Raw genomic sequence first — 13,087 nt, forward strand, 5'->3', positions numbered from 1 at the left:
CATATATTTGAGTGCTTTCTTGAACTATATAGGGACAGAGTCTGCCATCCTTTCTCACACAGAGAGCTTTTATATATTAATTTATTAATTATTATTATAAATAACATTCTGTATAAAGATAGCAGAATCTGACCTAGAGTAATGAAAAATCAACCCAAACCATGGAGCACACTAGATACCGGCATGTATTTTATGCAATTGTATGGAAGTATTCTAAAATCCAGATTCATAGGATGAATTGCCACTTTAATGGGTGGGAGACTTGACTGGATCCACAAAGCACCAAACAGCTTTAGAATTAAAGGGGAAGAGTACACAGAGGTAGGCCCTTCATCTCCCTGGGTGTAGTGTTGCCTGTTGGCTGGCCAGAGAGAAATGGGCACCAATTGGTTTCTTGCTCCGCACAATCATTAATTGAAACCATTGCCTGGGACCTCTCAATCTCCTTGCCCCACTTTAGATGAACCCACCCTTCCTCCCTCCCCATAGTACACGAACAGTGTGATTTAGGATACTGTGGGTCCAACTGACTTTCTGTTTTAGGGGTCAGGAAGGAATTTTTCCCATTGCAACCAAATTGTCTGAATCTGGTAGTTTTTTTCACCTTCCTCATAGCACCATGGATAGGAAAGGATTTAGAAATTTAATATTGGAAATTGTACAAATGTTTAGTACATCATAAATTGCAGCCGGCATCCAGTGTGGACAAAAAGGGCCAGTGCTGAGAAATAAGAGATCTGGTATTTCTCTGATGGGCCTCAGGCCTAAGGGAAAAGGGGAGACCTGGAGTCTTCATAGAAAAACGTTCTTCTTTAGTGTCCTTTGTAGGGGAAGGGGAAGAGGATTCAGCAGGGCAAGCTGAATCATAGGGGTAGACAGTTATAGGCTTTATGATAGGAGCCCTATAAATCCCACAGTGGATCCACCTAAATGCCTGTTATGGGAAGATGGGGTAGAAAACACCAAAAAGGGACACTAAGTTGAATAAAGTTGCAACCTGCCTCTTAAAGCCCAACCCTGCATCTGTCCTCATGCATTTGTGTGTCCTGATCAGTGAAGTTAATGGCAAAACTTCCATTGACTTAAATGGGGCCAGGATTTCATCCATAGATTTTAAGGTCAGAAACAAGCATTATGATCATCAGTCTGACCTTCTGCATAACACAGGCCCTAGATTTCACCCAATGATTCCAATGGACTCAGGGCCGGCTTTGGCTTTTTTGCCACCCTAGGCAAAAAAGACACCCGCCGTGCCGCCTCCCTCCCCCTCCCCCCCCCCGCCGCGCGGCATGGGAGGGCGCCGAGCCCGGCCGTGGGCCCGCAATCCCCGACCGGGCCGAAGCGCCGGGGGGAGGGCGGAGAGCCCCCAGCGGCCAGAGCGCCGGGGGGAGGGCGGAGAGCCCCCAGCGGCCAGAGCTCCGGGGGGAGGGCGGTGAGCCCGGACGGGGCTCTCCGCTCTCCTCGGTGGCCAGAGTGCCGGGGGGAGGGCGGAGAGCCCCCGGCGGCCAGAGCGCTGCGGGGGAGGGCAGCGAGCCCGCCGTGGCTTTCCGCTCTCCCCGACCGGCCGGAGCGCCGGGGGGAGGGCGGCGAGCCCGGCCAGGGCCCCGCTCTCCCCGAGCGGCCGGGGGGAGGGCGGTGAGCCAGCTGCAGCTCCGCTCTCCCCAGCTCCGCTCTCCCCAGCGGCTGGAGTGCCGCGGGGAGGGCGGCGAGCCCAGTCGCGGCCCCGCTCTCGGGCCGGAGCGCCCCGCCGCGCCGCCCCCCTCCAGGCGCCGCCCCAAGCACGTGTTTGGTGGGCTGGTGCCTGGAGCCGGCCCTGAATGGACTAGCCAAATGCAATCAGCATTTAGTGTATAAGAGATTCAAGCATTTGCATTTAAAGTATTTGTATATAATCAAGACCATCCAGTTCCAAATATACATTTTCCCTTTTTTCGGGGCTAAAAAGTGAAACTTACTGGATTTCCAGTGTCATCATCAAATGTTATAAAAGATTTTCCAACATTAATGGAAATATACTTTCTGCAAATTATTCCAGTATTAAAGCAGTTAACGTTTTCTGTAATGACTGAAAAACTAGTAATTGAAGTGCTCTGCAGAAAAAAAAAACAAAATATGTAAACTGAATCAATAATACACTGCTATAGTTATGCATGATTATTTTGTTCTTTTCCGTAGCAGTAACCTCAATGTGCTATAAGTATATTTCACCCTAGGCACTCCTGTATTCACACCCTACACATGACAGCAATAATATTTGTACAAAATATGCCTTGTGATGTACCATATGAAAGCTAATAATATGTTGGTTATTAATATAACTGTAAAATGCATGTGTTAACCTTATATGTGAAGTTATTAGTTCCCCTCTATATGATGTTACAAGAACATGTTTAAGACAAAGACAGCCTAGGCTAGGTAAAGGCAATAAACAAGTCTGTCATACACAAAGGAATGTGGGTTTACCTCAATTTACATATTAGCAGTAAACAAAGCCATCAAGTTAAACTAGCAGGGATTATCTAGAGTCTGAACTCTAGAGTCAGAGAATTAGCATGGCTCCCGAGCCCCAGAGAGACACAGGAGATTGAATCCGCAGGAGGCTTTCCTGACTTGTAAGGCATAGACAATTCCTTTGGTAATATAAGGGACAGAGAGAGACTCCATCTTTATCCTTCACTGTAAGGAAACAAAGGAAGCAACCAATTTGATCTCTGTGATAGGTCCTGGCCAGGTCATCCAGTGAAGAACTGGAAGGGAGGCTGTGGGTGAGAGAAACCATTTTGAACAAAGACCAGAGCTTGCTAGATTATGTTTTAGTTGCATGTTTTTCACTTTTACGTGCTTGTAAGCACTTTTATGTGCTTGTCTCTAACTTTCTCTCTTTTACTTGGTATCACTTAAGCCATGCTCCTTTGTTAATATACTCATTTGATTTAATTATAAATCAATGATGCTGCATAAATTCAGTAAAGTGTGTGCTTCTAGTAAGCTGACAAGTTGGAATGTTACACAAATACTTTTTCTGTGAGGTTCTAGTGAGAGGATCTGGTCCCTGCAGTAAGATGATTTTGGGGTAAATTCAGGGCTGGAAGGGTACTAAGGTCAGCCTGCAAGAAGTAAACAAGTTGGGCAAAGCCAGGCTGAGGCTTGTGGGCTGTTGGTAGGCTGGTGGGGTAAGAGTTCTGGACCAAAGCCGTACAGCCACAAGATACCCAGGATTATAAGGCAGATGTTGACTGAACACCTTACTGGGCTGGGTGAGCCTCAAATTCATGGTCCAAAGTTTTAGCAGCGACAAAGTTCATAAAGTGACAGGTGAAACATCAACTTAATGTACAGGTAAGCAGGAGGTGGAATGGAAGCTGAATTGTACTCTGCATGCATCTCAAAGAAGCCTGGAGATCCTCAGGCCCCATCAGCTTTCATTTGTTTCCAAAGATGTGGCTGTACATTTTGTCTTTTCCTGCTGATATGTTTTGTTCAACATTAGCGTATCACACAAAAAGAAATTATGTACATTATAATGTTAATCATACAAATGAAACAATAATGTGATAATAAATAAAGTAAAAAAAGTAGCAAAAAAATCTTTGTTGCAGATATTTCACCCATTTAAATTTTTATCTGGATTTGGGGAGACTTTAAAATAAATTCTCACCTTAACTAGATGAACCTTACAAGCTCCAATGAAGTCAAATGTGAGTCCATCAAATGTCCTGTAATGCCGATCCCCGTACGCAGTACACATTGATGGGCAGGGATGGAAGGTGCATTGAAATGACCCATGCTGGCAGATACTGAAAAAGTATGATCAATAGTGGAATATCAAGTGTAGAAACAGACAAATAATCACAGTTATTTTACTAATCATTTTTCAAAGATTAGAAATATTAATAAAAAAGCAAACCCAGTAAAATGTAGTTCTACAAAGTGTAGGAGTGTGGATAGGTTGCAGACTGAAATGTTATGTAGTAATAATATCAATAAAACCCACCCTGAAAAAAATATTACACGTTGAATTGATACAGTTTGAAATGACATCCATTGAACTGTATGTTGAATCTGTAGGTTCCATAATGTACCAGACACCGGCATTTCTTATATTGAACCAGTAAAAAGAAAATGGTCTCACATCAATTTATTATGTTACATAGTAGTTCACATCAATAAAAAATCAAATACATGTAACAAGGAATAGCTTGCATACAATATAGTTGTTTGAACAGAGGCTGAATCTTGGAATCAGCTAGTGACACATGTGCAGTCAGTTCAGTTCCAGCAGTCCTTACTCCGTCCTTAATTTAAGGGACTTTTGCATGATAGAAAAAAATCAGATTTGCCTCGATCTCCTGGCAATGCCCCTACTTATACAGCCCAAAATGCCGTTAGCCTTCTTGGCAACAAGAGCACACTGTTGACTCATATCCAGCTTCTCGTCCACTGTGACCCCTAGGTCCTTTTCTGCAGAACTGCTACCTAGCCATTCGGTCCCTAGTCTGTAGCAGTGCATGGGATTCTTCCGTCCTAAGTGCAGGACTCTGCACTTGTCCTTGTTGAACCTCATCAGGTTTTTTTTGGCCCAATCCTCTAATTTGTTTAGGTCCCCCTGTACCCGATCCCTACCCTCTAGTGTATCTACCACGCCTCCTAGTTTAGTGTCATCTGCAAACTTGCTGAGAGTGCAGTCCACACCATCCTCCAGATCATTAATAAAGATATTAAACAAAACCGGCCCCAGGACCGACCCGTGGGGCACTCCGCTTGAAACCGGCTGCCAACTAGACATGGAGCCATTGATCACTACCCGTTGAGCCCGACGATCTAGCCAGCTTTCTATCCACCTTACAGTCCATTCATCCAGCCCATACTTCTTTAACTTGGTGGCAAGAATACTGTGGGAGACAGTATCAAAAGCTTTGCTAAAGTCAAGAAATAACACATCCACTGCTTTCCCCTCATCCACAGAGCCAGTTATCTCATCATAGAAGGCAATTAGGTTAGTCAGGCACGACTTCCCCTTGGTGAATCCATGCTGACTGTTCCTGATCACTTTCCTCTCCTCTAAGTGTTTCATAATTGATTCCTTGAGGACCTGCTCCATGATTTTTCCAGGGACTGAGGTGAGGCTGACTGGCCTGTAGTTCCCCGGATCCTCCTTCTTCCCTTTCTTAAAGATGGGCACTACATTAGCCTTTTTCCAGTCATCTGGGACCTCCCCCGATCGCCATGAGTTTTCAAAAATAATGGCTAATGGCTCTGCAATCTCATCCGCCAACTCCTTTAGCACCCTCGGATGCAGCGCATCCGGCCCCATGGACTTGTGCACGTCCAGTTTTTCTAAATAGTCCCGAACCACTTCTTTCTCCACAGAGGGCTGGTCACCTTCTCCCCATACTGCGCTGCCCAGTGCAGCAGTCTGGGAGCTGACCTTGTTCGTGAAGACAGAGGCAAAAAAAGCATTGAGTACATTAGCTTTTTCCACATCCTCAGTCACTAGGTTGCCTCCCTCATTCAGTAAGGGGCCCACACTTTCCTTGATTTTCTTCTTGTTGCTAACATACCTGAAGAAACCCTTCTTGTTACTCTTAACATCTCTTGCTAGCTGCAACTCCATGTGTGATTTGGCCTTCCTGATTTCACTCCTGCATGCCTGAGCAATATTTTTATACTCCTCCCTGGTCATTTGTCCAATCTTCTACTTCTTGTAAGCTTCTTTTTTGCATTTAAGATCAGCAAGGATTTCACTGTTTAGCCAAGCTGGTCGCCTGCCATATTTACTATTCTTTCTACACATCGGGATGGTTTGTTCCTGCAACCGCAATAAGGATTCTTTAAAATACAGCCAGCTCTCCTGGACCCCTTTGCCCTTCATGTTATTCTCCCAGGGGATCCTGCCCATCTGTTTCCTGAGGGAGTCAAAGTCTGCTTTTCTGAAGTCCAGGGTCCGTATTCTACTGCTCTCCTTTCTTCCTTGTGTCAGGATCCTGAACTCGACCATCTCATGGTCACTGCCTCCCAGGTTCCCATCCACTTTTGCCTCCCCTACTAATTCTTCCATTTGTGAGCAGCAGGTCAAGAAAAGGTCTGCCCCTAGTTGGTTCCTCCAGCACTTGCACCAGGAAATTGTCCCTTACACTTTCCAAAAACTTCCTGGATTGTCTGTGCACCGCTGTATTGCTCTCCCAGCAGATATCAGGGTGATTAAAGTCTCCCATGAGAACCAGGGCCTGCGATCTAGCAACTTCTGCTAGTTGCGAGAAGAAAGCCTCATCCACCTCATCCCCCTGGTCTGGTGGTCTATAGCAGATTCCAACCACGACATCACCTTTGTTGCTCACACTTCTAAACTTTATCCAGAGACTCTCAGGTTTTTCTGCAGTTTCATACCGGAGCTCTGAGCAGTCATACTCCTCTCTTACATACAATGCAACTCCCCCATCTTTTCTACCCTGCCTGTCCTTCCTGAACAGTTTATATCCATCCATGACAGTACTTCAGTCATGTGAGTTATCCCCCCAAGTCTCTGTTATTCCAATCGCATCATAGTTCCCTGACTGTGCCAGGACTTCCAGTTCTCCCTGCTTGTTTCCCAGGCTTCTTGCATTTATACCAATGTATACCCATTTAGACTGTCTTACCAACGTGCAACTTACGCTGCCATTTACCTCACCTCTCAATTTGGCCCTATGTGTTTGTATTTTATACAATGATATCTAATTACCTTGGGATACTGATAGTCAAGATAATGATTCTTCTAACTCCTGCATATAAAGCGACTCCCTTTTTCCAAATAATATGCTGTTATTCAGTCACTTGGGAGTCTCTTGTGACAGTGTTCCAGTTCTAAAAAAAAGTTCTATTTTTAACATATATTTGAACCCAAATGTAAAAATAAAATTACTGGAGATGGAATACTAGAAACTGGCTTGAAAAATATAGTCAAGAACAGTAAACAGCCAGATAGATTTCTGCTTACCAGGTATGACAGGAAGAAATGACTTTGTCACCTGGGAAGTACTCCTTTCCTTTCCATGAACATGGGCATTCATCTAGCTCAAAGCATGCATCACCATGTTTAACAAGGCTGCCAAAAAAAAAAAAAAACCATCAAGTATGCATTCAGTGCAAATATATTTTTCAGATCTATACATTTATAAATCTTTTCACTGCTCTTTTAAATAATTTGTGATTAACTCCACAACATTTTTCTTTAAAAAGCAGCAGCAGTATTTTAAATCTTTTTGGGAACTCAAAAATACATTTTTTGTTCCTAATACAAGTTTGTTACCAGTACTTACACATTTCCATTCACAGGTATCTGAATAGTCCATCCTTAATTAAAGTTAAACAGTGGACTAGAACACTAAGATCTAACTCCGTAAGAGTTATTCGTAGATGCATAGATTTTAAAGCCAGAAGGGACCATTAGAACAATCATCTAGAATGACCTCCCGTACATCACAGGCCATAAATTTCATCCAGTTACCTTTGTAAAGCATATCTTCCAAAAAAGCATCCAGTTTTGTTTTGAAGACATCAAGAGATGGGGAATCCACTACTTCCTTTGGCAGTTTGTTCCAATGGTTAAAACCCTCACTGTTAAAAAATTGTCCCTTATTTCTAACTTGAATTTGTCTGACTTTAACTTTGATCCACTGTTTCTTATTTCTTTTTTTGCTAGATTAAAGAGCTCTTTGATACCAGTATTTTCTCCTCACACATGCTTAACCTCCTGAGTGGCTCCAGTGCCTTCAATGGTAGAGTTAACCACATGCATACATATTTACAGAATCAGGACTTACATTTCTTACTCATGATTATAAAAGTAGTAACTGGTGTAATAGATACAAAATTGGAACTTTAAGAAGCATACGAGAAAATATCTGGGGATTCCAACAACATATGAAGAAAGGGAGAATTCTTGTTCACCAGCACAAAATATAGCAACAAAGACAAAATTTAAAATAAAACCCTGAAACCAACATACCAGGGATAAATAAATGGAGATGTGAAACAGGAAAGATGGACTTAATACATAAATACATGGAATTATTTAAATTTACACAAATACTTGGAAAATACACAGTAAATGATAAATGAACTGTTAGAACAGAGTAACAATTATCCAATGAATCCAACATAAGTTCTGTGTAAATTTTTTTCTTGTTGCAATTTGATGTACTATTTGATAATGGGAATTCAAAAAGGTCCCGAAGACACATTAATGGATTTCAGAAGTTTCAGCTGCCACCAGTGAAAAACAGATTTATAGAATGAGAAATGAGAATTTTTTTTAAATGTGAATCTTTAGTTAGATACAATAGTAGGAAGTAGACCCTTCGTTGCAAGCCTTATGACTCCAGCTTGCATTGAGTTCTACTAGTGCAAACTCCTATTCCTGTGCAGAAATTGTGGAGAAAAACATGCTAATTAGATAGAAAAAGGAAGAGGGATCCCTTGAAAGCCCCATAACATCTAAAATTATCTTAATTTTAAAAAAAAAGCCAAGTTTTGACTTTTACTCTCTTTGGGCAAGAAATAATCGTAAGTATTGCTGCCAGGCTGATGTTGGTTTCTTTGAAAAGTAATGACAGGTTTCAGAGTAGCAGCCGTGTTAGTCTGTATCCGCAAAAAGAAGAACAGGAGTACTTGTGGCACCTTAGAGACTAACAAATTTATTAGAGCATAAGCTTTCGTGGACTACAGCCCACTTCTTCGGATGCATAAGTGGGCTGTAGTCCACGAAAGCTTATGCTCTAATAAATTTGTTAGTCTCTAAGGTGCCACAAGTACTCCTGTTCTTCTTTTTGAAAAGTAAATAGATTTTAAGAATAAAAGGTCTTCTCTACTCCATGCGTGCAAAGAATTTCTCTGAGAAAATCCACTAGACTAGTCCAATTTACTCAGAAAAGTCATATCTGGTTGCTCACCATTATAATATATGTGTGCTAGATTATCTGAGTCAGGGGAGCAGCTCATCATTGACAGTCATATCCTGGACAAACTGGTTGGTGTCACCATTTTTTTCTCTGCAGGAACGCAGAGGAAAAATTAAATTATTGCATCAAATGCATTCAGCACGGCACTTATTCTTTGTGTACACTGGATGAATTAGTGTTTTGTAAACCAAGTTATGTGATTATAACCTAGACCCCAATTCAGTATGAATTAAAACAAAAAACAACAAGAACTTCTCCACTCTGGGGCTCTTTTATTGGGAACACGGTAACAATACCAGGAAAACACTAAACTGAAAGACTGTAATTTTCTTTAGAGTATTTGAAATGTCCTTTGTAAGTTATACCCATTTCAAGTTTTCTGTCACTTATTGGACAGTTTAAGTACATGACCAAAATTCCCACTGGTTTAAGCTACAAACTGAATAGGCCACATTCAGAGACAAAGAGCATCACGTTGACAAGCTAAGACCAAATGCAAGTTCCCTCTCTGTAATATTACACTGGATAAAATAAGTGATAACAGCTCTCTCTCTCTCTTGTAAAGCCAAAGAACTAGGCTGATTTCAACGATCTAAGAATTCATAACAATATGCCATCTAGAGATGCCCAGAACTCTCCCTTTTCTTCTGAAGTATCAGACATTATTTCTAACACCTATTTATGTGCAACCTAAAGATCAGTGCTAAGGGTATACTTATTTCTAGCTTCCTTCATCAAACTCAACCTGTACTGAATCAAATTCACTGTCACCTTATTAGGCTCCTGCATTCATTTAAATAATGTCCATGGGGGTGGAGCGGAGAATTATTAGAAGCAAAAATGGCATTTTTGAGTGAACAAAAGCCTAAGCCTAAGGGATAAATGTTTCTCACTTTTGCCAAGCTCAAGTACCTGGGTTTGAGAAGTAAAGAATCATCTCCACAGGCTGCACCAGCAAAAGAGTCACTTCATGGTCACTACCACAGTGTTGGGCCTTCTGTAGGCTCAGTGCATGGTGCTCTCACTTCCCTCCATTATGCAAAGTCATATGGCCAGTGAAATTCTTTGGCCCCACCCACAAACTTGCCTCTGGGGCTTCTCTCACCCCCTCTGCAAACTCCTCAGATTTTGCCCACAATGATACGCCCATGATGCAAGAGGGGTATCAGGAGGGAGGGAAATTGCAAATACCAGTTATTGTGAGTGTACTCCAATGCCGAGAATAACATCCTTACTAACTGATAGGAGACACAGAAGCACAACAAAACTGCTGTACCCTGTGCTTATTAGTAGTATTACTGTAGCATCTAGTGGCCCCATTGTAGAGAAGTCACTGGCTGGCCTAATGGAGTTAATCTGTTCCTGGAGAATGTTCCTGTTGGCGGAATTATGCTGTTGTAATATTAATTAATTGTCAGGGCACTTTAGAGCTCTTGAATAGTCAACTTTTTACTAGTTGACAGGGTTGCCAAGTGGCATCTTGCACAACACTCCCATTTTGTATCTGTAATGGGGGGACTCACCTCTTGAGTGACTCCTAGGTGCTGGGTGTGGTACCACAGTCCTTTTTTCACCCCTGGCGCCCCCTGTGGGCTACTATCCAATTTTGGTCGGTTTTGAGTGGCTTGGCTTGGTTCTTCTTTTTAGCAGAGGTCAGGTTGTGGCTTTGCCTTGCAGCTTTGTTTTGATCCCGTATCATTGGACCTAGGGCAGGGGAGTTCTGAATTTCATCAGTCTGTGGTCCCTGCTGGCTCAATCCATCTTTATGATGCAGTGATTGCACTCTTCATGAGTCCAAGCCTTTTTTCAGGATGGCTACTTCAGCCTTCCCAGGTCTTTAACTTTAGCCATGCTGGACTTCAGCCCCAGCTGGACCTTAAGCAAATTCTGAAGCTTAGTCAGGTCCTTCTGCAGCAACAAACACTGCTGTTCTGTGGTGTCTTTTTCAGTTCTGAGATGGGCCAGGTCCTGTTCCTGCAGTATAGCTTGGGCTAAGCTCCCTTGAGGAGCGCTTTATTTGTGTTCTTGCAAAGCCTTAACCTTTTGGACCTGTAGCATGTGCATTTGCACCATTTCCTCTTTGACCCTATCCACTGCCACAATCCTATCTTCTACCTTTTTCTATTCCAGTAGGAGTTGGGTTTGTTGGGTAGCCATAAAAGCTACTACAAATACTGCAGCCTCCATAGTAGACACAACTGTCGTAATGGTGGCTGTCAATACTAAGTCCTTCACTGGACGGTGAATTCACACCCTTATACCATCTTCCTGGGTGCTCGAATCCTTACACCATTCTTCTATGGCGATTTAAGTTTCCTGGTCAGCAGTCACTATGCTTTATACTTCAATGTCCATGCTTTTATGTTTGTCATACCTCTCTGCCCTCTCCTGGACCATCAACCTCAGTCCCCTCAGTTCCTCCATTTAATCCAGGAGGTGGTTGTTGGCTCGGACAGACTGATCCCACTGTCCTATGAGCATCTCTTCGTCCTGCTAGTGTGCTCCAAATTTACACCCCAGCTTGCTGTGCACTAACTGTTCATCCAAACAAGCCCTCAGAAAGTTAGTGACTGCTCAGGAGTGTTTCTTGTTTGGAAATTGTGTTGATTAAACACATTGAACTAAATTCTGTCTTTACACATCAGCCGCACTATTGCCTTGTGTGAGTTGCATGTATGTAAACCTAGGACAGAATTCAGCCCAGAGTTTAGTCAGAGTCAGGATTTCAGTGAGGGTAAGGTGTGTGTGAGAGAAAAAACAGAAAAAACTTCTGTCATTCATGTCTGACTGAGAGGATAATATTAGATTTTCCTGAGCTGTGGTTGTCTGAACTTTCTAGTCACATATAATTAATCAAAAAATTAATCATGCTTTTCTTTGTATGAATGTGTGTATATGTATATGTGCCAGTTGAAATATTCTTGAATTGTGTAGTTTTTTACCTGTAGCATAGCAGAATAACAAGTTATCTGCTAAATGACCAACCTCATTTTATGGTTGAAGTAGTTTTCAACAAGGAGGACAAAGTTAGCAGATCACTAGATTCACCCATCTTTGCCAGTTAATAAATAGCAGCTGCTTTTTGGATTCAGATCAAACAGCTGCCTGCTTTGTACTTTGCACAATGTTAGCATAAGAACCATCTGAACTGAACTCAACTACATTCACAGAGGGGGAAAAAGTAAAACAACTGTAACTATAATAACTGTAATATAATATATATGTTTCCTGCTGTTAGGAACTACCGTCAACAAAATGAAATGTGTCACTTCTGAAGTAAAATGACCTTTAGAAGATTGTCGAGGTGATATTGTTATGCTAGGGGCTGGGAGCAACCTCATTGAAGCTGGTGGATAGAACAGCTATCTTCCATTTATATGCTACATGTAAGGCCGCTCAAAAATCAAACTGTGTGGGTAGAAGGGTTTCACTGCATGCTGAATGTAAATCCTGAGGTAGAGGATTGATTTGATTGCAGGTGTGTGTCTGTGTGTGAGAGAAAAGGGGCAGATGCACCACAGAAGCACACAGAGAAGGCAGGAGAAAGCCAAGAACTGCCAGTGAACAGCTTGTAGCATGATCCTAAGAAAAAGCTGAGAGCTTTTCGCGGACGTGCTGGCTGGAAAGACACTTGGAACTGTGAGCAGAGAAACTGCCTCCTGCCATTTGATCCTGCTGTGTTCAGGAAACAGGACAGTTTCTTTGTAAATAAAACAGGACTGAACCAAAGAAATAACTGACCATGTCATCAATTTCTCCTCCTAATGGAAATAACTTGCTAGACCCTGAATTTTGGCTAAATGCTGGGGTCAAAAGAGGTAACAAAATAATACATTGTAACAATAATATAAAGCACTGTAATGGTGGACATTAAAAAGTCAACATTTACAATCAGTTATCAATCAGTAACACAGATATAATATCTTCCTACTCTCACAATGGGAAAGAAATGTGGCTTCTCAAATTTCTGTGTGGTAAGTGTTGGCAAATGTTGACTTAAATGGTGATCACTGTAATAAGTTTTTAAAAAGTGTAACCTGAAAATGCAAACAATGTATTTCTAAGTCTCAAAATGTCATTAGAAAAGGATATGATGTAATGGTAAGTCTATCTCTGATATATTGCAAGCATTTTCTGGAATTCATTAG

At 42.1% G+C, this 13,087-nt stretch overlaps 1 protein-coding gene across 1 annotated transcript in view; it reads right to left on the reverse strand.

Moving 5' to 3' along the window:
* OTOG (otogelin) overlaps positions 1-13,087 on the reverse strand; it is a 169,766-nt gene that overhangs the window by 84,643 nt on the left and 72,036 nt on the right. The window contains exons 23-25 of the mRNA XM_065592102.1: positions 6,977-7,084; positions 3,659-3,797; positions 1,956-2,090 (exon numbers count right to left, since the gene is read on the reverse strand). Of these exons, the coding sequence (XP_065448174.1) occupies positions 1,956-2,090; positions 3,659-3,797; positions 6,977-7,084 (382 nt within the window). The remainder of the gene's footprint in view (positions 1-1,955; positions 2,091-3,658; positions 3,798-6,976; positions 7,085-13,087) is intronic.

Source organism: Chrysemys picta, chromosome 4 (assembly GCF_011386835.1).
Source record: "Chrysemys picta bellii isolate R12L10 chromosome 4, ASM1138683v2, whole genome shotgun sequence".
Classification (NCBI taxonomy): Eukaryota; Metazoa; Chordata; order Testudines; family Emydidae; genus Chrysemys; species Chrysemys picta.